The sequence below is a fragment of the Thamnophis elegans genome, chromosome 3 (genome assembly GCF_009769535.1).
Source record: "Thamnophis elegans isolate rThaEle1 chromosome 3, rThaEle1.pri, whole genome shotgun sequence".
Classification (NCBI taxonomy): domain Eukaryota; kingdom Metazoa; phylum Chordata; class Lepidosauria; order Squamata; family Colubridae; genus Thamnophis; species Thamnophis elegans.
The window spans coordinates 105,176,566-105,202,986 of NC_045543.1; the positions used below are offsets into that span (position 1 = coordinate 105,176,566).

General features: G+C 38.2%; 1 protein-coding gene and 1 long non-coding RNA gene across 3 annotated transcripts; one reads left to right on the forward strand and one right to left on the reverse strand.

Moving 5' to 3' along the window:
* Window positions 1–436: 436 nt before the first annotated feature.
* Window positions 437–20,877, reverse strand: LOC116505959. Of its 2 annotated transcripts, none has more exons than XR_004254991.1 (3): window positions 20,732–20,877; window positions 2,708–2,829; window positions 437–1,537 (listed from the first exon to the last, which is right to left on the reverse strand). It is a non-coding gene; the product is annotated as an uncharacterized LOC116505959 (long non-coding RNA). The 2 variants fall into 2 exon arrangements; XR_004254992.1 differs by lacking the exon at window positions 20,732–20,877 and adding an exon at window positions 5,256–5,299.
* On the forward strand, window positions 18,405–23,618 carry GLRX (glutaredoxin). Its single transcript, XM_032213467.1, has 3 exons — window positions 18,405–18,752; window positions 20,908–21,020; window positions 23,384–23,618. The coding sequence occupies exons 1-2, from the start codon at window positions 18,546–18,548 to the stop codon at window positions 21,016–21,018; spliced, it is 318 nt and encodes a 105-aa protein (XP_032069358.1). The 5' UTR covers window positions 18,405–18,545; the 3' UTR covers window positions 21,019–21,020; window positions 23,384–23,618.
* The last annotated feature ends 2,803 nt before the right edge of the window (window positions 23,619–26,421 follow it).

Genomic DNA, 26,421 nt, shown 5'->3' on the forward strand with positions numbered 1-26,421 from the left:
TGAAGTGTTTTAGAAATTTTGTTTTTCTTCCTCTCTGTATGCCACACACACCATAAAACTAGAATTTTGAGAGCTGTAAGGCTCAGAGAATCATTCAGGTCATGAGCTGAAAGAACAGCAATAGACTTTTTTTCTATAGCAAGATCAAGGTTTGTGATGGGGCTTCTTAAAATCCAAAGCCTTATAAAATTGTGAGTCCACAATATATTGTTGTAGAGAAAAATAATGCCTTCCTGACATTCGGGAAGTGTGTACTCTTCAAGGATGTACTAAATTAATTTGCGTTGCATTTTTTTAAATTATCACCTAGCATTTATTTTGATGCCAAAGAAGCCCGAATTCCTATACAGTGATAATACTTAACAATGATAAAGAATTAGATAACATTTAATGTATATGTATTTGTTTGTATGTGTGCATATAAATAAACAAAAACTCATCTTTTAATTTGAGTTTATTTTTCATTCCATTGTTCAACAAACATTTCAAAAGGCATATTTAGTAGTCTTCTGCCCATTGTTTTGTCTTCCAATTATTCTGCGTAAACTACTCTTAGATATAATGTGTCATTTATTGTCACCAAGTGGCACCTGAGTGATTTGAACATGAATCACCTGGTTCCACATTCCGTTCCTTTATTTAAATATACATTGAATAAGTTGGCCAATTAGGATGAGTTTTAGGGTTCTTTTAAAGAAAAATCCATAGAAATAGGAAGAAAAAAAACAGGATATGGAATTTGCAGATCAGGAATTATGATAGTAGAATAGAAGCTATCAAACAAAGAAAAAGTTGTATAAAAACATTCTTTCTACTACCATTTTGCCATATGATTACTAAAATTGTGTTTTGTTTTATTTTTTTCTATTTTTTTCCCTTAGAACAGATGGTACTTTGTTAATGTAGCACTTCAAATCTGTGTGGGAGATACAGAGAGGCAGATCGGCCAGTAGAAAGAAAGAAAGAAAGAAAGAAAGAAAGAAAGAAAGAAAGAAAGAAAGAAAGAAAGAAAGAAAGAAAGAAAGACAGACAGACAGACAGACAGACAGACAGACAGACAGACAGACAGACAACAGATACGTACATGAGAAAGATTGTGCCCGGTCAAGGTACATGCAATACATCAGGAATCAATTTTGAAAGCAAGCTTAGTGGATGACAGTTTGTTTGAAAGTTTATTTTCAAGTGATGGCATACTAAGATATCAGAGGACTTCTAAAATGTTTGACCTTGGTATAAAACTCAAAAATAAACATTATTTATTTATAACTCACTTATTGTTACCCTAATGTTTAATGATTTGTGACTTTTTCCAATGTTTCTCTCTGCATTCTGATTCAATTTACTTATAACTTGCAATATATTGCACATAAACAGAAGAAAATGGTAGGAAATTTCTTTCCTACATTGATGACAACTTCATTGTTCATTGACACTGGAATACTTCATTGTTTATTGGTTGTTCTATTGATGCACAGACGTGTCTCCAGGCTGTTGATAGACTGGCAACAGAATCACATGTGTATGAATCAGAGTTCTGCAAAGACATTTTGAAGTACATAATCATTTCAGCTCCAATATATAAGTATTTAAAGAGAACATATCAAATGGTTTTAATTAAAAGTAGTATTGCTCCTAGGGCTAGAAGGTCAATTAGGGGCATGGAATTTCCTCAGTGTAATAGCATTTTGTTTCATATCTAACTGGAGTGTGTACCTCAAAGAGCAGCTAATAATCTAGGAAGGTAGCTAAGCTTTCCTTGGTTACTGACTCATAAAGAAAACATGATTTTAGTAACGCATCCCCCTCTATTTGGCATTTATTGTTTAATTTATTTATTTCATGAAACAAATATTCACAGCATTATTTTAAACTTTAGACTTAATGGTCTTAGTGAGCTTTTTGATGGTCATATCAGCTATTGGGGCACAGGGGAGGGGGTAGAGCTGTGCTCTATGCCAGTGTTTTTCAACCTTTTTTGTGCAAAGGCACACTTTTTTCATGAAAAAAATCACGAGGCACACCACCATTAGAAAATGTTAAAAAAATTTAACTCTGTGCCTATATTGACTATATATAAAGTGTTTTTCCCACGGCACACCTTACACTATGTCACGGCACACTAGTGTGCCGCGGCACAGTGGTTGAAAAACACTGCTCTATGCAGAATAATGTATTCTGTGCTGTTTTAAAAACTACATACGTTTTCACCCTTGAAGAAAACTAGTTTTTTGTCCAGTGGAGAATACAGAAACATGATGGTTGAAAAGTACCTGGCAAAAGTGAGCTATGATGCTGGACTGATAACCTAAGACAGTGTCTTTTTTCAGTCTGTTCTTGTTTTAGTCAAATATAATTTGTAAATTAATATTTAAGTTTGTTGGGTGCACATTTCCATGCATGCAGAAATGACTGAAAGTACAGATGGATACTGGTTAATATTAAATTCTAATATCCTGAGGATTTTAACTTAGTACATGTGAGATATTGATGTTTTCTAAGACATGCGGAAACTAAAATCTCAGGAAATAGAAGGGGACGGAGAAGAAAGACAATGAAAACTGTATACAACAAATGATATTTAAGTATCTCAATAATTCAATTCATAAAGATTATTAAGTGTTGCCTGGGGCCAAACTCTCTCAACATACTGTACTTAATCTGACAGAACTATTATAAAAAGTAAAACAGGGAGATGTTTATGGACCTTCTCAGTCATCCAGATCATGGTTGTCCCAAAGGTGCTTTTTCTGAAGGCAACTGGACTTTCTGGTTTTTCTTTGATGCCGTTTCGCTTCTCATCAAAGTACCCTAAAGTACCTTAAGTACCTTTAGATAAAACAGAGAGATAAAATAAGACAGGGAAAACACTGAAAGCATGACTTCTGACATGGTTCCCCAAGTCCTTTATCAGCATTGACAAGACATTTGTGTATGTGGGTGCGCTGCGAAGCTGAGGTGAGGATGCACATTCTTCTGCCTAGATCACTTGACCAGGTGGAAGGGGCTTAGACTGGAGGAGGCAATAATATTGTAAGTCTCTTGCATCTGCCTTTTCCATAGATCAGTGGTTCCCAAACTTGGCAACTTTAAGACTTGTGGACTTCAACTCAGAGCTGGCTGGAGAATTCTGGGATTTGAAGTCCACAAGTCTTAAAGTTGCCAAATTTGGGAACCACTGCCATAGACAAACACTGAAAGAAGTTGAAGGGAAAATTGCCTCATCTGACTTAACCCATTTTGAAAACTTGATCTTTCTTTTACTGTTCCTCCCACCAAGATACATCCATCAAATCTGCTCATATTCTATTTGATGAACAGGGGAAAAAAACCCTTTGTTGGGTTGGAAAGGAAGAAAAAGAACCAGTTAAATTAGACAAACCTTCCAAGCATGAGCATTGCAAAAAGTTAATGGACTAAACTGGGCTGAAATGCTAGATGAAGAGTAACAGTGTTTTGTTTCCTCCTGCCAGGATCAGTCAAATAATCCTAGCCTGGGTATAGAAAATCCAGCCTTCTTTATCACTCACGCATCCTGCAGTTTGTTCTTAAAAATCAAACAATTAATTTTGGGGAAGGCACATTCTTTTTGGAAGGATAACACAAGCGCCAGGGCTACAAGCTCTGTGTTGCTAACGTGATATACATCCTTTAAATAAATATATTCATTGCAGTGCTTTTAGGAAATGTTCAGATGTTACACAGAAAACAGCTATGTAACTACCAATTATATGAAGACTAGAAGCTCTATAGCTCTCCAGCTATGATTCAGCACAGCGCATTTTTCTTTGATCAGTGACCAAACTGGCTTTAGCTCCCAGGTGCTGGTGGCTAACTATAACTCAAAGGCTACACATTGCTCACCCCCCAAATTAAATAGATCCCATGGCTTATAAATGCCACATAAACTCTTAATCCCTGTTTAATTTGACTGGAATCTACTGGATACTTTTTCTTCTATTATTTCCCCCTAAAAACAATCTATCAGCCTGTGTCTATGATATATATGGTAGGGGAAAATTGTGCAAACATTTCATGTGAATGTACTTGCAAATGCTTACAATACTCATAGGTTTCCCTGAGATCAGTGGATACTACCGTGTTTCCCCCAAAATAAGACCGGGTCTTATTTTCTTTTGACCCCCTGAAATAAGCGCTTGGCCTTATTTTCAGGGAGGTCTTATTATTTTTGAGGTGCAGGAGGCAGTGAGCGTGGCCACCTCATGGTTGCTGCTGTGTTGCAATATTTTTGGGGAGGGCTTATTTTCAAGGGAGGGCTTATTTTAGCACATGCGTTCAAAAGCCCGATTGGGCTTATTACCCGGGGAAGTCTTATTTTCGGGGAAACAGGGTAATAGATGTGAATATCTGTCCAGGGCCATTAATGGAACATACCAGACAATACCAGTGTCAGATCAGGAGCCCAAAGTATTAGATTATATGAAACATGATAGCAACATGGATTACTATTTTCTGAATTATGAAATGTGTTCATTTTATTTGTTTTCTTTCTATTTTATTTCTATCTGAATATTCTGCCTGGTAAAACTGGGTGGAAATTGTTCAAAATAAAGCTCTTCTTTAAACTGTGCAAAGCTCTTCATTAAACTTCACAATAGGTCAGACTTAAAACTTTGATCAATTGCAGTATTTTTCTATGTTAATGAAATTAGAAAATGTAACATAATGGAACAATGATGCCATCTACAGGGCAAGATGGCATTACATAACATAAATGGATGAACTATATCCTCAAAAAATTTCATTAATGACACTTTGTGCATAAGAATAACCTATTAGGTATATTCATCCTGCCTTATGGAGACCATGTATAAAGAGAGGAAATTCTTCCAATTTTGTGGTCTATATATGCACCCAACTTTGGGTTATAAGCATATGACCTTGTTGATGATTTGGAATGCACCCACATTCCTCTAAGCTTTTCATAGGTTCTGGGCAAATTTGCATACCTTGGCTTCATTTTATAAATTGTCTTAAAATATGCACATTTCCTCAATTCTGCTTAACTCTAAAGAAATATTTGTTTCACCTCCAGTGTCTTTACTTTCTTTAAATTTAGATCTGAAGGGGAAGTCAATGAAAACCATATTTTAACCCTTTTAATCTTTTGTAATCAACCTGTAACTACTGAGGCTATTGTTGTTGTTATTGTTGTTTTGTTGTTGTTGTTATCTCTTTAATTCATTAAATATGAAACACAGTCAACTGAACTTTTAAAAATGTGTCACAAATACCTTTGACTGGTACTGATGGTTGATATGGGTTGCTGCCAGCATCCTAGGTATCAACCAAGTATCTTCTTAAAATGTACAATGTTCCGAGTAGCACAGTTTTTTGCAGTTCTGCTGGTATTATTGCAGGAAGCTGCAATTTATTAGTGTATTTTATAAAGTTCTTGGATATGGTATCAAGTGCCCCGATGACAATGGGTATCACTGTTATATGTTTCATCCACAGCCATGGAGTTTTGATGGCCAGGTCGTGATATTTTGTAATTTTTTTGTTTTTCTTCGACTCTGGCATCTCTTGTCAATAAACTGTATGCTTTGGCCCTCAACAACCATGATATCTGGCTTATTGGGTTCCAAATGATGGTCCGTCTGTATTCGAAAGTCCCACAAGATCTTCATTGTCCCATTTTCGGTGACTTGTTCCACTTTGTGCTCCCATGACCTGTCATATTTTTTTTAAATAATGTGTATTATTGTTATTGTGATTGTGGTTCATATAATGTCTTTCAACCCATAAGGTACCTAAAAAGTTAACAGCACACAAAATATACAAATTTAAAGTACTCTAAATTAACTCAAATTACTATAAACAGCCTTATTGTAAACTAGCTCAAAGAAGCTGCAAAGGAAGAATCTCGCCAAACTTTTCCTAAAGCCATAAAAATGGGAACTTAGGACAGCTCCTAAAGGAATACATCCTGTAGAACAGAGATCTCCAAACTTGGCAAATTTAAGACTTATGGGCTTCAACTCCCAGAATTCCTCAGCCAGCAGCTTGAGTTGAAATCCACAAATCTTAAACTTGCCAAGTTTGGAGAGCCCTGCTGTAGAAGAAGGAAGTCCTGTACGTGTCAAAGAAAGATATTTTTAAACGACCCTTTCCTACTGATTAACTGCTTCAGATCAAGGTAGATTGCTCCTCAAGAAGATTCCATTAGAAGATTCAGGTATCCTGTTTCTTTCCCACCAGACTAACATCTGCTTCTTTCCATTTGACATGCCCTCTAATAATCAGGTGGAGGAATATGCACTTAAGTAGACTGAGACAGAACCATGAGGGATCTTGTGTTCACAAGCTTCTTGTGTTGTTTTCCAATGGATATGAGAGACATAGTTATAATTCCCAGTGAACTGTTCAGAGTTGGCTGAAGACAGTTAATTTAATTCTGAACAGAACCAGGGCTGTTTGGAGTTAAATGTATCCCTTTACAAATATTAGACAGGTAATCTTACTTGCTTTTCTGAGCATATAATGTAATCCTAATCACCTCATAACTAAGTGCTATGCAACAGTGGTGGGATTAAAAAAAAAATATTATGGTTCTGTGGGCAAGGCTTGGTGGACGTGGCAGGGGAAGGATACTGTAAAACTCCATTCCCTTCCCATTCCAGGGGAAGGTTGCTGCAAAATCCCCATTTACTCCCAATCAGATGAGACTTGGGAGGTAGAGTGTAGATGGGGGCAGGGCCAGTCAGAGGTGGTATTTACTGGTTCTCCGAACTACTCAAAATTTCCGCTCCTGGTTCTCCAGAACTGGTCAGAACCTGCTGAATACCACCTCTGCTATGGGATCTGGGCCATTGAATGTATGGAAGATAATATCAAATGGTTATGGTTATTTTGTGAATCAAAGCCCTGAATTTAAAGAGTAGTTCAAAGTTATGCAGGGAAATTATTCTGGAAGTGCTCAGGAAAAAGCTAGATAATGTCATGGAGGCAACATTGATAATTACTTTAATACAAAATATGATTTTGTATTAATTAATGCAAAATACTTTAATACAAAAGATGATTCCATTATAAGTTTTACACACTATGCACAGAGGTGGGTTCCTACCAGTTCGCACCAGTTGGTAGAACCGGTTCGTCAAATCTACCGAACCGGTTAGAAGAGGTTCCACCAGTGGACCCGGAAAGCAGGCCACACCTACAGAAGAGGTTCCAAAAATGTTTGAAACCCACCACTGACAGACACACACACACACACACACACACACACACACACAGACTCACAAAGAGAGAGAAAGAGAAAGAAAGGAAGAAATAAATAAATAAATAAATAAAAAAGAAAGAAAAAGTGAGAGAGAGATGAAAGGATAAAGGGACAGAGAGACAAAAGGAAGGAGAGAGAGAGAGAGAGAGAGAGAGAGAGAGAGAGAACACATGGCCGGCAAGCCACTCCTACCAGGTCACATGACCGGCAAGCCACTCCCACAAAGGAGGCCACACCCACAGAGTAGATTCGAAAATTTTTTGAAACCCACCACTGACTATGCACCACATTCGTATAGGTACTGGTAAATAAACCCCATTAAGTTTGATAAGACGTATTCCATGTCAGCAGGATTAAAGATCTGATTTAAAATCTTGAAGTTGTGATTAAACTATGGATTGCTCTTCTGCAAGTCATCTCTTAGATGCTTTGCCTCCGTTTGTTTCCCTCTTTACTGTTTCATGGACTTCCTAACAGAATAAGCAAGGACAAGTCACGAGCCGCCTTGCTGCACAGGGCCATTTTCTCTTACCCTGTCCTCACTGACAGTCAGCATTCATCCAGGCTTACTTGCGCTTCCTAAATAACCCAACAGGATTTTGTATGGCTTTATATTTGTATAGTATTCTTCAAAATATCTGTGCATTCCCAAGTTTTCATTCACATTCATTCTAACATTTGTCCCCCCCCCCCCGCCCTTAGTTTCACAGTCCACCTGTGTGCACTGAAATCTCCATTCTGTATGGTCTGCAGAAGATCCCTAGCTGAGCTTTGCAGGGTGCGTGCCATCTTTCAATCAGTCAAACCTTATATTTCCAACCATCCATGTTGCTATCAACCTTCCAGCTTTAACTCTAGAGCTGTTATAAACCTTTTTTAAAATTGTGCTACAAAAAATTGCATGGCAATTATCATTTTTTCTCAGGAATGATGCCTGGGGGTAATGCCAAAGATATTTATCTTGTTTTCATTTGTCTAGCTTGTCTTGTGCCAAGTGACTACTTTAACCTGCTACAACAGGGTTGTCAAAGTCCAGGCCCACGGGTTGGATGCGTCACCCACTGGCCACGCTCACACCCATTTTAGCAAAGGGGGAGAAAGTCCCAATATGCCAAGGGACACTGACGTGATGACATGGGTTTGACACTCCGGTGCTACAAAGTTTGGAGAGCCTGTTCATGTTTCTCCATTGCTGACTTTCCATTCTATACATTGATATTGGTCTGATGACTATTTGATAGGCTTTGGATTTCAGGTATAAAGGAATCTTCTATGGCACTAATAAAAATGTAAATTTTGAAAAGGGATATTCTTTTGTAGAGGCACCCAACTTGTCTAAAATCCTTTCCTCTTTTTTATTCCTTGCTATAATTTCTCATCTACATAAGGCAAAAAGAAATTACTGCATGTCATCTAAATTAATTTTATCAAAGCCTATAGGAAAGAAAAATATATCTAGAAAAAGATTATTGATGTGAAACATGCATTTTGGTTTTGGGTTCTGCTTCTCCCATCTCTTCTACCTATTTTCTAGTTCCATCAAAAATGCATAAAATAAATGTTACCTTACATATCAATTTTTTTCTGTTCTATCCATTGTCACTCATGGTAGTACCAGACTAACTTGATAAATACAAGCAGGACTGAAACCGCGACAAGGCAGTTGAGAAACCAGAGTGAGGTGTCAGCAGGGATCCCTTGAGGATAACAAAACCACAGAACACACTTAGGGAACCAACTCCACAGAAAACGAAATGGAAAGTTACACACTAAAAGAACTGGAGTGAGAACTGAATGTACTTACTATGCATTTTATTGCAACAATAAGTAGTTGCAATAACTACACTGACATACAATAATAAGTTATTTATAACTGTGGCAAGACTTGCAGCATTTTAATCATGAGAATGATCAGAACTAACATTGCTCCATTGATAGATTGGCATCTTAATCCATTGTCCACATTCTCTGAGATACTCCACCATTCCCATTAGGCTTACAGAACATTCATTCCTCCAGAATAATGCTCAACAGCAAGCCAGTTGTGTTGGGAAGAAAGGATTGTTTTTTAATAAGCTGTGATCTGACTAATTGTTAATAACAATTGATGCGTATTATGCTTTTTTATTTTAAAATTATTTGAAAAGTCTTCATTGTGGCCTGAACTCTGTGAATTTTCCTTTGTTTATTTAAAAGATTTCTACCCATTCAGGGAAGAACTTGCAAAATGAGTCGCAAAAAATAGCAAAACCATGGAAAGGGAAAATATTAAAATACATTAAATATTAGTAAGCAGACTAAAGAATGGTTGTCACTTATATATTATATCTTAATGACATATAAAGAATAACTCCCAGCTTTAGAAACATACTTGGAAAAGATAGCTAAGCATAGCAGCTCATAGAATGCTACATAATTCCAAAAAGAATTGCAAAAATAACTGAAAAATATTTTAATTTGTTTCTAAACATATATAATAAAAAGAGGGAGGGTGGTTTATTGATGGCATTCAAAATTATAAGCATTATCAATCAATAATTAATTTTGTACTACATTGTAATTTGCAATATTGTACTAAAAATGAATGAGCAAATTGGAAGATGTTTTAACACCACCACCCCCTCCTCGAGGACAGCCCTAGCTTTAGGGAAGTAAACATGGATATAAGCAATCCTTCAGATATACTTGCTGTAAATAAAGAAAATTAACAGGCATTCACATTTATTTAAGGCAGGAATGTCAAACTTGATTTCATTGAGGGCCGCATCAGGGTTGAGTTTGGCCTCAGGGAGCCGGAGAGGCTATAGTCAGGATGGGGATAGTGGGTGCCTTAGCACTCTGCCTAGAAAACAGGCTCCTGAGCTCCATTTGCAGCTGCAACAGCCTCCTGCAACCCCCTGCTGGCAAAAATGGAGCTTGGGAGGGCCACAAGTGGCCCTACAGAGCTTCGTTTTTGCTGGCACAGGCACTGTGGGCTAGTCCTTCACTGTTCCCAGGGCGGCTCCATGGGCCAGATCTAAGCACCCCATAGGCCAGATCCGGCCCCCAGTCCTTGAGTTTGACACTCCTGATTTAAGGTAATGTTTTTGTCATGATCATGTAATAAAATCATCTCAAGTATAATTATCTCCATTTAAATAAAGACTTCAGGGTTCGTTAATATTTCATGTAGTTATTTTGAAATCAGAATTAGTAGACTTATCCTGACGTGCTAAAAATCCTTTAAAATAGAATTAAACTTTTCCTCAATCCCAAATAGGAAAGTGCAATCACATCCAAGATCAATGATTATAATATACACAAGTTGGAAGGTCCAACAACCAGGCAGTCTTGGCAGGATTGAACCAAAGTCCATTCCTCCCTATCCAGACCTAGTCTCCGGACACTGGATCAAGATATTGACAACTCACCTGTGTAGCCCAGGATTGAGATGTGCAGTTGGTATTATCTGTGTGGTGATGATACTAAAGCCCAAAAGGTTTCACATGCCAGAAGCAGGTCTTTTCCTTCCACTAGCTCATATTTTCTGATCTCACACAAAACTCACAGGATAGGATGCCCTTTCAATATTTGGGTTAGCTTCTGATTCAAATATGTTTCAAATGTTATTTTATATTTAAGAAAAAGAAACCCAAATGTAAATATTACGTTCAGGTTGAAAAACTGGATGGAAAAACACACTGTGATTGTATATTTTCACAAGCCTCCTTCAATTATCAGAAGTATTTAATCTTATCCAGAGCTTTCTGAGGAAAAAGAAAATGGTACATAATACATTTCTCCCCTCCTGGAATATATTTGCTTTATTCATACATTAGAAAGGAAAAAAAGTCAATTTAAGAGCAAACAGGGCTGAAAAAAATGGTGTTTCAAAAGGCACATAAAAGCTAAGCTTCCTTAATAGTTTTTAAAACCTGAACATTAGACATGTGTAAATCTTTACCTCAAAAGGCTCTTCAGGAAAAGATCAAACTTTCTAACACATAGGTCAAGACATTCTAGTCCTCAAGATTCTGCAATCATGAAGATTTTACTCATGTTCAAACAAATCCTGATGTTTTTATGTTTGCTCATGTTCTCGCTGAGCAAGACCAGCATTTTTTGCAACATCTCCAGTTTTATCCATCATGAGTTCTCATTAACCTCCAAAGAAATAAATAGATTAATAGAAAAGTCCAAAGTTTATTTTTAATCAGCGGAAAAGGTAGTGAAAAGCAGCATTGCCCTAATTATTATTGAAGTCTGAAAATTAATTATTTTTACCAATTAAAAATAATATTGAACCACAATATTATAACTTTCTGATACAGCCTATAAATCCTGCAAGGAACTTCTTCTTTCCTTCCTCTTTTACCACTTCAGGTGTTAAGGGAGGTACCAAGTTCTGGTTCTTGGTCTTCTGGTAGTCTCAACTATTGTTATTTAGTACTGTTGTAGTGTGGACACCCTTTGTCTCTCCATCTTCTTCTGGGTCTGCCCTGTGTTCTTTGACCTTCTCCTCTTTTTGTATATGCCTTGTAAGCTCAGTGGCTAAGATGCTGACCTTATCGATCAGAAAGTTCGGCAGTTCAGCTGTTTGAATCCCTAGCGCCCCATAATGGAGTGAGCTTCTGTTACTTGTCCCAGCTTCTGCCAACCTAGCAGTTTGAAAGCATGTAAAAATGCCAGTAGAAAAATAGGAACTACCCTTGATGGGAAGGTAACAGTGTTCTGTGTGCCTTTGGCATTTAGTCATGCCGGCCACATGACCAAGGAGACGTTTTTGGACATTACTGGCTCTTCGGCTTTGAAACAGAGATGAGCACTGCCCCCTAGAGTTGGAAACATATATATGCAAGGGAAATCTTTACCTTTACCTTTACAGTATGGAATCCCACTGCATTGTCTCCAGGTGAGCAAACCACTTTGTTTGCCACTTTTCTATGTAGTTTAAAATTATTTCTATGATTGTTCTGACCTAGGCTTCACAAAATCATGAAACAATCCTTGTCCCTGCCCCCCCCCCAAAAAAAACCTCTTTTTATTTGGCTAACCTGAATTCCTAGCATTCACATTCAGCAAAGTCCTGGCAAAAGTCTTTCAAGGGTGAATTGCAAACACAGACCTTATCAGTCCTTGTTGCCAGGCCTTTCACTTTACCTTATGTTTTATTGTTAGTGTCCATTTTGGCATTGGTAACTTAACATGGGAATGAATATGCTTTGCATGAGATGCTTCTTTGTACTGATAAGTACTGCCTTGTTTTGTAGGAATGAGCTTCTATAAGGAGCAAAACCAGGTATTGTGATGGGGAATTTTGTCACTTTTTTAAAACTTTCATTTGGGGGACAACAAACTTTCAGTTGCAGAATAAATATTTATGTATGCTTTCGCAACTCAACCTTCCTTTGTTTATATTATATTACCTAAGGGATTTACTTGTCTATCAATTATTAAAATGTTAGAAAACTGCTATATGGCATGAAACATAATATACATATTATTTTAATTTTGCATGCTTCTTTCTCTTTTTTATATTATCAATTTTTATTAGTTTATAATGTAGCATATGAATAAAATGGAAAAGTACATAGTACAAGAAAAAGGGAAGAGAAAAGTAGGGGAAAAAGAGAGGAGAAAAGAAAGAAAAGGTATTGACTTATGATTCTTCAGTGCAATAAATAAGGCATAAACATCAAACCTCAACTTTTTACTTTACATAACAATTTAAACTAGCCATTTTGTATAACAACAAATCTGTCTAATCAGTAAACCTCAAAGTCAAAGTTTCATTTTTATTCCACCTCAAGCATAAAATCTAGAAGCGATTTCTAAGTAGAAATAAAAGTATTTATGTTTTTTCTTTCTTTGACCAAAGCACTCAATTTAGCCATCTCTGGTAACTCCATCAGTTTTTGCAGCCATTTATCCATTGTGGGGATCGTGGTGGCCTTCCATTTCTGTGCTTAATGTAGTCTTGCTGCCGTCAACATATATAACATCAAAGTTCCCCAAAAAAAATTCCCAGGTCTTTTTCCATTAAAAGAAAAGTCTCTGGGCTTCTATAGTTACCTTAAGAATGTTCAGTATTAAGATATGAATCCTACTCCAATATTTCTTTGCTTTATCTATTTATGTCCACCATAACTGATAAAAACTCCCTTTTTTATTTTTACATTCCCATTTGAAATACCATTATACATTCTTGACAACTTGTCTGGAGTTAAATACCAACAATACATCATTTTATATGTGTTTTCTTTTATGCTACAATTTAAAGTACATTTTAAAGCTTTCTTCCACATATTCTCCCATTGTTCAAGCATTACATTATAGCCAAAGTTCCTAGCCCACTGAATCATACAATGCTTTACTTGTTCATTTTCCAAATTTAAATTCAATAACATTCTTTAGAATTTAGCAATAATATGTTCATCGTTATCTCACATTAAGATTTCCCATTCATTTTTATCAGTCAAACCCATAATTCCTCTTGTCTAATTTAAACTTTTCTTTCAATTGTAAATATGGAAAACAATGGCAGATATGACCTTCTGATTCTAGCTCCTCCTTAGGACTTGAGAATAGGGTCACCCAAGTTGAAAGATATTATTTTTCTGTAAGTCCACCAATTAGGCCTCGTCACCATGCATGCTTCTTTCTCAAAAGGCGGGCGGTGCCTTATTGATATCTACATTAGCGTAAGAACTGAATGTCTCAAGCCACACTCAAAAAGTAGGGCAAGGAGAAAAATTAATGGCAATTGCATTCTCATTTCTACTTAACCAAATTAAATATGCTAATGAACAATTATATGCATTTCATCATTTCCCTTATCTGTCACATAACAAATACAATTTAGAAATTACATATTACAATATGTACACATTACAGGTAGTCCTCGACTTATATTTAATGACCGTTCAATGTTACAGCGGTACTAAAAAAAGATGACATGACCATTTTTCACACAACTATTACATCGTGGTCATGTGATCAAAATCCAGGGGCTTGGAAACAGACTCATAGTTATGATGATTGTAGTGTCCTGGGCTCATGTGATCATCTTTTGCGACCTTCTTACAAGCAATAGGGAAGATGATTCACTTAACAACCATTTTATTAACTTAACAACTGCAGTGATTCACTTAGCAACTGTGACAAGAAAGTTCATAAAATGGGGCAAATTTCACTTAGCAAATGTTTCGCTTAGCAACAGAAATTTTGAGTTCAGTTGCGGACTACCTGTACTATATTACAACTTTTGGAACTCTCTGGAAATTGCATCAAACTTTTGAAAACTACTTGCTATCCTGGACTTATTGTCCAAATTGGCTAAGCTTGCATTTCAGTTGCAGATGAAGCATGCTTTTCAGATTAAATTAAGTGGAGAAACTCCATGAATAAATCATTTCCACTGCAGAAAATATCCGTCTATCCCAAATAAAGCTCTGCAGCTGCCAACAGAAGGAGGTTGGGCCAAGAGATTCTTGTTGTTCTCAGCCTCATTTGATTCTGATCATGAGACAGAGGAACAACTGAAGTTTCAAAAAGGAAAATGGGGATGTCCAGCACTGAAAACTGAAACCGTGACATTTGCCTTAAATAATTTCTGACCAGCAGCCAAATATACAAAATAAGCTTTGCCTACCAAGGAACAGTATCTCTTTTCCTCCCACACTTGAATCAGCCTGGGAAGAAATTTCCAATAGCAGCTAGTCTTTCCTTCTGAATGAATGCAAAAGATTTGATTCTCCAGATGTGGAGCATATTTTTTGTAACAATCCAATAGCCTCTCTTCTGCTCAGGATTTTCCCAAAAGGGACCAGGTAAACATAGCTTTCCTGAAGCCCCCGGAGCGCAAAAAACTGGCCCTACAGGCAAGCCAGAAGTTTGGGAATGGACTTCTGGTTTGCTCGTAGGGCCAGTTTAAGCCCTGACAAATGGCTCCGTGTACCACCTGTGGCATGAGTGCCATAGGCACTTCACCCCAGTTCTAGGCAGTGGTGGAATTCAGGCAGTTCGCACCACTTTGGGATAACCGGTTTTTAACTTTTGGATCAGTTTGGTGAATTGGTTGTCGCAAGAAATCATTAGGACAGAGAACTGGTTGTTAAATTATTTGAATCCTACCGCTGATTCTAGACTAAATGTAACTGGTTGTTTATGGTTCAGTATTTTGTGCCAATACAGCAGCTACTGTGAAACTGTAGTCAAATAATCCACTGTATTCTTCCACAAATGCCATAATCTGTATCCCTATGGGTCGATAGGCTGTATCTCTTTCCAGGAATCAAGCTGCAACATCTCACAAAATGACTACTTTAAACAATCTAGCAATCTAGCCCATATGTATTCAACAGATGAACTACGGTATAGTCAATGTGATTGATTGCTCAAAGCATTTGTTTTAAATAGGGATTGGTAAAAGTCTTAAGGACTTTTCCCCTCATGCCTCTGCAACTCCTCCGACTGCACCTCTCAGATATAATAGGTAAAAGGTTCCCAGTGTGAAAACTGCAACTTCATCTAGATCAGGGGTGTCAAACTGGCAGCCTGCAGGCCGGATGCATCACACGCAGACCAGACCCACCGCGGCTCCGCAAAGGCAAAAAAATGTCACGATACATCATGTGATGCAATTGAGTTTGACACCTGGGATCTAGGCTCGCTGCAATGTAAATCTTCACATAGGTTAAAACAAAAATTATATCCTCAAAGTACATGGTATCCTTCTGCGATGACTGCGGGAGGTGGGGCACTGTCCTACGGTGGTTCTCCTCTTACCTCTTGGACAGGTCGCAGTCGGTGTTGGTCGGAGGGCAGAGATCGACCCCTAGGCCCCTCAATTATGGGGTGCCGCAGGGTTCGGTCCTGTCCCCCCTCCTGTTTAACATCTACATGAAGCCGCTGGGTGAGATCATTCGACGGCACGGGATAAAATACCATCAGTATGCAGACGATACGCAGCTGTATCTGTCCGCCCCGTGCCAACTCAATGAAGCAGTTGACGTGATGTGCCAGTGCCTCGAGGCTGTTAGGGACTGGATGGGGGTTAACAAGCTTGTTCTCAATCCGGATAAGACCGAGTGGCTGGTGTGTTTCCCCCCTACTAATTGGCCAAGTTTTCCATCTCTCAGGCTGGGGGGTCAAACAGTACGCCCCTCAGACAGGGTTCGCAATTTGGGAGTCCTCCTGGACCCACAGCTGACTTTTGAACACCACTTGTCGGCTGTGACCAGGGGGGCATTTGCCCAGGTTCGCCTGGTGCACCAGTTGCGTCCCTACCTGAACTGGGAGGCCCTCACAACAGTCACTCGTGCCCTTGTGACCTCTAGACTGGACTACTGCAACATGCTCTACATGGGGCAGCCCTTGAAGAGCATTCGGAGACTTCAGCTTGTCCAGAATGCAGCCGTGCGAGCGATCGTGGGTGCACCTCGGTTCACCCACGTAACACCTATCCTCCGCGAGCTGCACTGGCTGCCTATTGGTCTCCGGATACGCTTCAAGGCGCTAGTTGTCACTTATAAAGCCCTTCATGGTATTGGACCTGGGTACTTGAGAGACCGCCTGCTGCCAATCACCTCCACTAGACCGATTAGATCCCACAGATTAGGCCTCCTCCGAATTCCATCCGCCGGCCAGTGTCGACTGGCGACTACCCGGAGGAGAGCCTTCTCTGTGGCTGCTCCGACCCTTTGGAATGAACTCCCCGTGGAGATTCGAACCCTCACCACCCTCCAGGCCTTCCGCAAAGCCATTAAAACCTGGCTGTTCCGACAGGCCTGGGGCTAAAGAGCTGTTGCCCCCATCTGGAATGGTATGACTGTTGTGTGTTTTTAAATTATGTATTGTTATGTACCATTTATTTTTTATTTTTTTGTCTGTACCCCCCCTTCCCTGATTTGATTTGTTAGTCGCCCTGAGTCCCCTTCGGGGGGAAAGGGCGGCATATAAATCTAATAAATGAAATGAATGAAATGAAATCATCCTGGTTGGCCCCACTCGTTTAGCATTAGTACCCTGCCCACTGCCTCAAATATTAAGGTAGACGCTGGTCATCAAAATTTCTCACCCCTACTTTAAAATGTAATCCAGGTGTGTCAAACTCAAGGACCGGGGGCCAGATCTGCCCATGGGGTGGTTAGATCTGGCCCATGGACCCACCTTGAAAACAGTGAAGCACTGGGTCATAATGCCTCTGCTAAAGAAAATGGAGCTTGGGAGAGCCACGCGTAGCCTACCTGGTCTCCGTTTTTTACCACAACAGCTTCCTGTGGCCCTCTGCCCACAAAAATGAACCAAGATGGGCTGTGCGTAGCCTCCTCAAGCTCCATTTTCACTGGCAGAAGGCTGAAGGAGGCCATCATGGCCAAAAACTGAGACTTGATCAGTGACATTGAGCTGGCCACGCCTACCCTGGCCATGCCATCTGCCCCCCCAAGGTCAACACAGTCCTGATGCCTCCCTCAATGAAATTGAGTTTGACACCCCTAGTATAATCCATTGAGTATTACAAATGTGTGTTGTAGAAGAACTGTATTAGTTTGTAATAGCAAAAAAAAAAAAAAAAAACCCCAGAAAAAGACTGGTGGCTCCTTTCCCAGCCAATGGATTTTATTAAAAGAGATGCAACTCATGAAAGCTTATGCCTTTCCAAAAAAAAAATCTTAGGAAAGATGGTACCAGACCTCTTCTGAAAAGTGGGCATTCTAGAAAGACACATGTTGGTTCCAATCAAGTGGCTATTAATTCTATTGACATGTCCAGAAATGGTAAAATAAATGCATTAAGGTAAAGGAGCAGGGATTACTGGTTTCATGCTATAACTTCAACGGTATTTATTGGACAAACTGATATTCCAGCCTTCCAGTAAATTCCCTGTGCATCTATGCATGATTTTCTGCAATTAGATACCCTTTTAAACCTTCATCCTGATGAGCAACTGTTGATTGATATAACAGAGTTTCAAGACAATAAAGCAGGCAAATCCAAACACAACACAACCAGCAGTAGTTAATTGTGGAATTTGTTAACTACCCGTGATCTAATCATTTCACACCCTGAGTGGGAAGCGCCTACATACTTCTACTAAGCAATTGTTCAAAGACTAAGCAATCATTGTGCATATCTCTTTAACAATAAGAAACAGAGAAGAAGAAGCTCCTCCTACAGGGTGTTGGCTCTCAAAATAAGGAGGAGGCTTGGAACTCATATAACCTGACTTTTGTAGAGCAACTGAGTTTTTGCTTTCTGTTTTTACTTCTCTCAACCTCAGAACTTGCTCTTGTTGCTGGGAGCTACTGAGAATTTTAGGATGGCCGAGCAATTTGTAGCTAGTCATATTGCATCTGATACAGTGGTTGTGTTTGGAAAGAAGAGCTGCCCTTTCTGTCAAAGGGCACTAGATCTTCTGAAACAAATTAATATCAAGTCTGGGCATTTCAAATACATTGATCTCACAAGCCAAAAGAATATGGATGACATTCAAGACTACCTTATGCAGTTAACGGGTGCCCGAACGGTGAGTTTTCTTTAAAAACAGAGTACAAGAGGAATGTTATATCTAAGAGTAAGATCATGTGTTTTGCCTTCTGAGTATATAAGGAAAAGATCTCTGTTTTCATGTGGCTGTTTTCCAATAATATAACCCACATAATATGCTCTTTTAACAATTGAACTGTTGATACAATATTGCTTTCCCAACAAGCTGAAATGTGGGTGAGGAAACAGCTGAGTAATTATTTGCAACAAAGTCACCAGCTATAGGATTTGTGTCTGGATCACATTATGTAGGTGGATAGAATGAGTTTTGGGCTACATTCCCACATATAAATGGAGTTTATTTGGAGCTAGTTTAGTGTTATGAATCAAGCCAGTTTCTGTAGTTTGTAAACTATGGTTTAGGTTTGGTAAGATGTGATAAATATCAATAAACTTTGATATGGCAAAGGGAAGCAATGCTTACAGCTGTTAGACCATAATATGAGTTGTTCATAATCTTTTAGCCTAACAAAGCTCAGAAAAATGGATGAAATGAGTTATGTGCTCTTTGCGTTCTAAATATAGCTTGTTTCTTCATCTGGCTCCTCAGAATGTGCTCAGAGCAGTACTCCCTTCTGTCTTTGCAAAACCCTTACCTGGTATCTTAAACTGGGAGAGGTAAAATTTGAATCCTGGATCTATCTTTGGAAACAGCACTATTTAGAGACCAGAATGCAATGTCTCTTTGAAGTTACGGGAATATAAATGACTATAGACAACATGATGCACTGGGTCATTCTTTCAGAGATAAACTAACGGGGGGAGCAATGGGAAAGGGAGTAACTTCTGACTTCCTGCTGGCTTCCTGATCAAGATTACTTGTGGAAAGCTGGCAGAGAATGTCGGAAATCAGTCCTCTTCCTCCTCAGTTAACCTGTGAAATTTCCTGCCCCTTTCCTGGGGACGGGGGAGAGAAAAGGACTGAGGACTATGCATCCCCACTCCCCATCCCTCCAGGGAAGAAAGCTTACCCATTGACTGATAGCATCCTCTAGTTCAGCTCTCTCTTGCCAACAGGTGTCCAAGTCACTGCCTTATCCTTCCCTCACTGCCCACCACTGTTAAGACATTTCAGATTTAGGTCTCCATTCCAAAGCAGTCAATGACTCTTGCCTGTTGGGCCCTACCACCAACCAATTCAACACCTTTGCCAAATTTCAGTCCCATGGTAGTAGTGGGTCTTGGATTTCGGATGCATTCTTTAAGTAAGCCCACATGTGGTATGTTGATTCAAAACTTGTTGCGCTGTGATGCACCTATATGTCTTGTTGAAGGTTACAAACACACAGTTTTAGTAGCATATAAACCAATATGTTGTTTTTAACTTTTGCAAGAAATACTTTTGCAAAACAACTTTCTCAGTGATTATTCTGGGAATTGTCTAGTAGATGTTACACTGGTAAAGTTTGAGGTACATTCATGTATCACTGAGTAAATGCAAGTATAATTGGTAAGGGAAAATTGTGTTGCTTTTTCCTAGTCATGGGGTGCATTATTTAAAATGGTTGAAAAATCTTCTACAAAGTAGGTTTTTGTTTCTTCATGGAAATACAATGTGTTCACTCCATAATCTTGGAAGTTCTACAACTTAATCATGACTAGTATGCAGAGATATAGGGAATTTGAAATATTCCCACACAGCAGACATACTTAAAAGGAAGATATCCCATATGTGTTCTGAACCAGCTGCATTGCATATCATAAGTTCTGTATTATATAAAGATGAAGTTTCATAAAAGTTTTTTTCATATTGCAGCAGAGAAAACAGAAAGCCAGAGTCCTATTTCCTGTTTACAGCTATGTAACTAAAATGTTTCTTGATATGCAAAGCAAGAGCCAAATAAATTTCTCTGCCTTCAGAACACAATGCATGAGAAATAACCCTGGGGCATTTCGGCCCCTCCCAAGAATAGCCCCAAGCAACTAATGTGAAACCAAATTGATGCCTTTTTTACTCACTCTCTTAATGGTTGAAGTATCCCTTCCCTTTGCTTGTTCCAAGAAAAGGAGGTACTGTAGAGTGAAAGAAGCTAGTTTCACTGAATACATTACTGCATGTGAAAGGCATAAATGCAGTGTGAGTGAAAATGAATCCATCAAGCACTGCTGAGTAATATGTTATGCTTGCTTTCTAGGTTCCTCGAATTTTTATTGGGGAAACGTGTATTGGTGGTTTTACAGATCTAGATGCTCTAAACAATAGTGGAGAACTTTCTGTCATGCTACAGAAGATTGGGGCTCTGTGAAGGTAAGCATCTAGGTGTGGTTCCAATTAATATAATGGGATAAGGAAATCAAGATTCCCTTTGAGAAAATTATCATCAGAGAGAGGCGTTTTACCTATAAGAATTTGCAAAGTCTCAATATACAGATAAGCAGCATGTTAGTGGCTGCTTTTGCAGATAACTTAGTGCACAGAACTACATCCAAGCAGTTGCATGAAGGCTGAGTTGCTCTAATTAGCACAAAGCTTACTATAAAACAGGGGTGTCAAGCTTGCGTCGTCGTGGCAGCATCACTTGACGTATCATGACTTTTTTTTCTCTTCGCCAAACCAGGCATGGGTGTGGCCAGCTCATGACGCATCCAGCCCACAAGTTTGACAGCTCTACTATAAAACATGATTGGTCCTTGACTAATATACTATTTTTTTTACCACCCTGCTTTTGCCTTTTCTTGGAATGCTTCAATTGGCTTCAATGCAATACTCTCTAGTTGTTAGCCTGATCGTTCCATTACTTCCAGCCAGTAGGATTTATGGGGACAGAAAGATGGCAGTAGGCTAACTGTACTAACTTTGAATATTCTACAGAAGCATGTAGTTCATGGCATCCTGTAGAGTAGGGCTATGCAACTTTTTCAATTTGAATGCCAGTATTCCTTCTTACATTTTGTAAAAGCCATATATCTAGGGAGATTCTCAGTAATCCAAGGACATGGTTGTCCCGAGGTTGCTTTTTCAAGAGGCAACTGGACTTTCTGGTTTTTCTGTGAAGATTTTTCCTTCTCATCCAAGAATGAAAAGCAAAACATCTTCAAAGAAAAACCAGAAAGTCCAGAAAGTTGCCTCTTGAAAAAGCACTTTCGTAGAAGCCATGTTCAATGTCATAACATTACTGAACTGGCAAAGGTTGACCTTTTCAGTTTCTTCTGTCTCTCATTCTCTCTCTTCATTTGGAAGAGGTTTGGATGTTAAGCTTGCAACATGGGAGCTCTAAGTCTTGCAGAGATTGAGGCAACTATTTTGTCTCCTAAATCATTACAGCAGTTAGAAGCATTTACCTAATTCAGAGTGAGGTTCACTAATTTTAAGATGTGCAGTGAATGTCCCCAAGCTTTTAAAATATTAAATATGTTTGAACTATTTGTAACTTTCTAGCATTAGCATGAGAAGATGTGTCCCTGAGATGAACACTGGTGGGCCTTTACTCCACCTTTGAGTTATTCCCTCCCCCCCCCAAGATTAATAATTTCTAGTGAGAGTTACAAGAAGCAGACAAAAATCATGTACATCTAGAAGGAGAGTTAAAGCAGGAAGAACAATCATATTCCCAGATTGTTCCTTGAAACCGAACAAGAACTTCTGAATTAGGATTAAGATATTGTTTACATTTCAGTGCAGAATGTGAGAAGTGCCTAATTTTGCATTTTCTAATAAATATTAAAATTGGGTAATATCCATTTTCCATATTTCACAAGTACTTTATAAATTAAAAATATTTGTTGATACTCTTCATATTATTTAGTTGAAAATCTGTAATATAAAAAAAAGTTGCTGGCAAAATAAGGACACTAGGCAGCATTACAAACAAATTATATCTATATATCTACACACACACTCACATGCACGCACACATATACATACACACACACACACACACACACACACACCAGAGGTGACATTCAGCAGGTTCTGACCAATTATGGAGAACCGGTAGTGGAAATTTTGAGTACTTCCGAGAACCGGTAAATACTACCTCTGACTGGCCCCACCCCATCTATTCTCTGCCTCCCAAGTTCCAGCTGATTGGGAGCAGAGATGGTATTCAACCAGTTCTGACAGATTCTGGAGAACCGATAGTGGAAATTTTGAGAGAGGGGAGAGAATTTTGCAGTAGCCTTCCCCTGCCATGCCCACAAAGCCACAGCCATAGAATCGGTAAAAAATTTGGAATCCCACCACCGACACACACCATGTGCATACAAAATTATCAAGTTCAGTTCACAAAACATAACAGATGTTATGTTTGAAATTAAGGAAAACTTTGATCTATGAATCATCCAATGTATCTCAGTTTAACATATTGTAAGTATACTGAAATATTAAGCACTTGCCTTTTCTCCCTTTCCCTTTCCCTCTCCATTCTTTTTCCTTTTTATGTTGTGACTTTTCCAGCTCCAAACTAGAAAACAATTATTACCTTGTTTTCATTAACCTATAAACTTCTTTGGCAATCTTTAACTCATGAGCAGACTAAACAAATACTTTAATAACAGCCGACTGTGAATCAGTTTTTCTTAAAACAAATGTGTCTTTTAATATTCAGCTGTTTTTTTTAACGCTCATTTTGCTTTGTCTGGAAATTCTTTAACTTTTTTTTAAACTTTCAGAGCAACAATAACTACAGGATGAAATCACCTTGAAGCAGCACTTACAGGATTTGGGAATTAGATTAATTGGCTGTCCCGTCATGTCTTCACACATTGTATATTTCTGAAGGAAGGCAATACAAAAAAAAAAGTTTTGCTTACTCTCTGGCTTCTAAGGCACAACTTTACCCTCTTTTGAGATCCTGTTTGTATGAACTGTTTCTCTGCTAATAAAGTACACATGACCCCAAAAGAATATTTGTTTCTTTTATTGTCGTTTGAGCAATTGGATTACCTCTGCTCTCTCTGGGACAGTTCATCTTTCTGTTTATCATTTCAATTTATGTGGCTGTCCACCCATGACTTTCCGTGCTTTTTTAAAAAATTACTTCTGTCATTTACAGCTTTCTTTGAATCCCTGCAATTTTTTCCCCTCTCTCCCCCCTTTTTATCCCATATTTAAAAGGCTTCTTGACCTTATTCCAAAGTTTGAGAGTTCCTCTTGTAAATCGGGTACCATATAATTCTTCAGTGTTACGGTCCAGATTATCTCCTTGATTCAGCCAATATACGTGACACATAAGGGACAATGATTTTGTCTTTTGATCCCTAGAACTATTTTATGATCACTTATGATCGTTAGGCACATTCTAAGAAGTCAGTAATGAGCAAAAAAAACACATGATGAGCATAGAAATAAGTATGTCCTAGATTGATGGCCCTCTGGTAAAATGTTTGCAGACTCAGTAATAAAAGCTAATGGTTGAGCATCTGGTAGCTGTTTTCCTATTCCTTCTTATAATGCCAAGGGACACCTGAGATGATATGGCAATCAATAAAATTAAAACAAAAGTGCCTTTTTGAAATTCTTTGAGAAAATTTGGGGTCATTACTCAGAAAGAAGTAATTAAGAAATGCTTAAGAAGAAGTAATTAAGAAGAAATTCTCCAGCTATTTTCCAAGGGCAGAAAAATGACAGCAGCACAACTACAGGAAAAATACAATGGAAGGGGATTCCCTTATGATTTCATCCTGTAGGATGTAATGAAGTCCAGGAAGCCAGAAAAAGAGCAGATCCTGGAACAATTATTAAAAATTGCCTAGCATGCAGCTCTTGGCTAAGTAAGTGTGAAAACAAACCATTCCAGTCATGAGAATTTCTGATTTTTGTCTCCTTTAAACATTTTTTTAAAGCAAATTACTTTTGGTGAGGTTGAGAAGGAGCAGATTTTTTTTGTCAGCCCTAGCAAATGACATATAAATCCTATGGCATAACTTTTGTTTACTAAGGCTGTGGTAAGAGGTAGATCTATATTTTAGTTAATTTTGGGGGGGGAAAAGGTGCATTCAAATTTATTACCAGATTTATATCTTGCACCCATCCCAAATGTCTAAATAGGTCAAAGATTATAAAATTATAATCCAAGAACCATTTAATGCAATGATAAGCCAGTTACTACTTAAACCAGGGGTAGTCAACCTTTTTATACCTACCGCCCACTTTTGTATCTGTTAGTAGTAAAATTTTCTAACCGCCCACCGGTTCCACAGTAATGATGATTTATAAAATAGGGAAGTAACTTTACTTTATAAAATTTATAAAGCAGAGTTACAGCAAACCCCTACCGCCCACCATGAAAGCTGGAACGCCCACTAGTGGGCGGTAGGGACCAGGTTGACTACCACGGACTTAAACTGACCTTTGAACTGTAGTGCTGGCGTAAGTTACTGTGTACACTATGGACAGCCAGAGTAACAAATTTTAAATTGTTTAAAACCAGACACATCATTGGAAGTTATAATCATAAAACTATATCTGATTTACTTTGGTCATGTATGTGTGCAAATTCATTGGATAAGCCAGTGATGCTAGGAATGGTTAGTGGACAAAGAAGGAGCAAGCAAGCACACTGGCTTGATAACATTTAACAATTAAAATTATTCAACAGTTAAAAGAAGCTGTGCTTGATAGGGTAGTCTGGAGAGCATTTGCCTATAAAGTCATCAAGAGTCAGATCCAACTAAATCAATGGTAGTCAACCTGGTCCCTACTGCCCACTAGTAGGCGTTCTAGCTTTCATGGTGGGCGATAAGAGTTTGCTGTAACTCTGCTTTATAAATTTTATAAAGTAAAATTATTTCCCTACTTTATAAATCACCATTACTGTGGGATCGGTGGGTGGTTAGAACATTTTACTACTAGCAAGATAGAAAAGTGGGTGGTAGGTATAAAAAGGTTGACTACCCCTGAACTAAATGGTTACAAACAACCATTAAACTGACAAAACCTTTGAAATCATTTTTATACAATAATTACTCTGCTTCCCCTGCCCCCAAACACATCCTGCTTTTTTATATTTACAATCTAAAAGAAGAGAGCTAAGCTTCAGTATTAGCTTCTGTTTTGTTTTTGTTTTTTAAAAATCAGGTTTAGCTGCAAGATGGCAAAATTAGTCATTTTTCTCTGTTGTGGTAGAAATAGTTCTTCATGTGTCTTTAGCAGTAAAATCAATGAGTCTTCATTCATTTTAAAATAGGAAGGCATCTATAGCGTCTCCAGTTTGGTGCACTTCAGGCAGATTGCATTTCAGTTCTTACAATTCTTTAATATCCTGGGTGGGTTTTTTTCATCCATACATCTAGAAATCTTATTTTTAATACAATTTTGTACTTTTGTTAACCATAAAAACAGTTCATTAGGAAAGCAACCACCCTGAATGATGGAAGAATTTGAAAACAGTGCTGCCTCCTGCTGTGGAGACTAAGCATAATTTAAATAATTAAATAATTTCAGCATTGAAGATTTAATGTGATTTTCTGTAGCCAAATAACCATTAGTGCTTTTTTTAAAGTACATTTAAACGTGTATACCCAATACATTTGTTTAAAGGGTTGCTTTTTAAAAGGCATTACATTTCTCTGTTATATGAAAAAAAGTTGAAAAGATGAAAACAGTCCTTCTCAAACTTCATTTCATTTGTTACTTATATAACAAATTCTCATGTCCTTACATATTTAGAAATCAAATTCAATAATTACAATGATGTATACATTCAATT

Bases quoted from the DNA above. Each gene is read 5' to 3' on its own strand.
- GLRX (XM_032213467.1), top strand. From the start codon at position 18,546: ATGGCCGAGCAATTTGTAGCTAGTCATATTGCATCTGATACAGTGGTT. The intron at 18,753-20,907 runs GTGAGTTTTCTT...CTTGCTTTCTAG, and splicing joins AGTTAACGGGTGCCCGAACG to GTTCCTCGAATTTTTATTGG.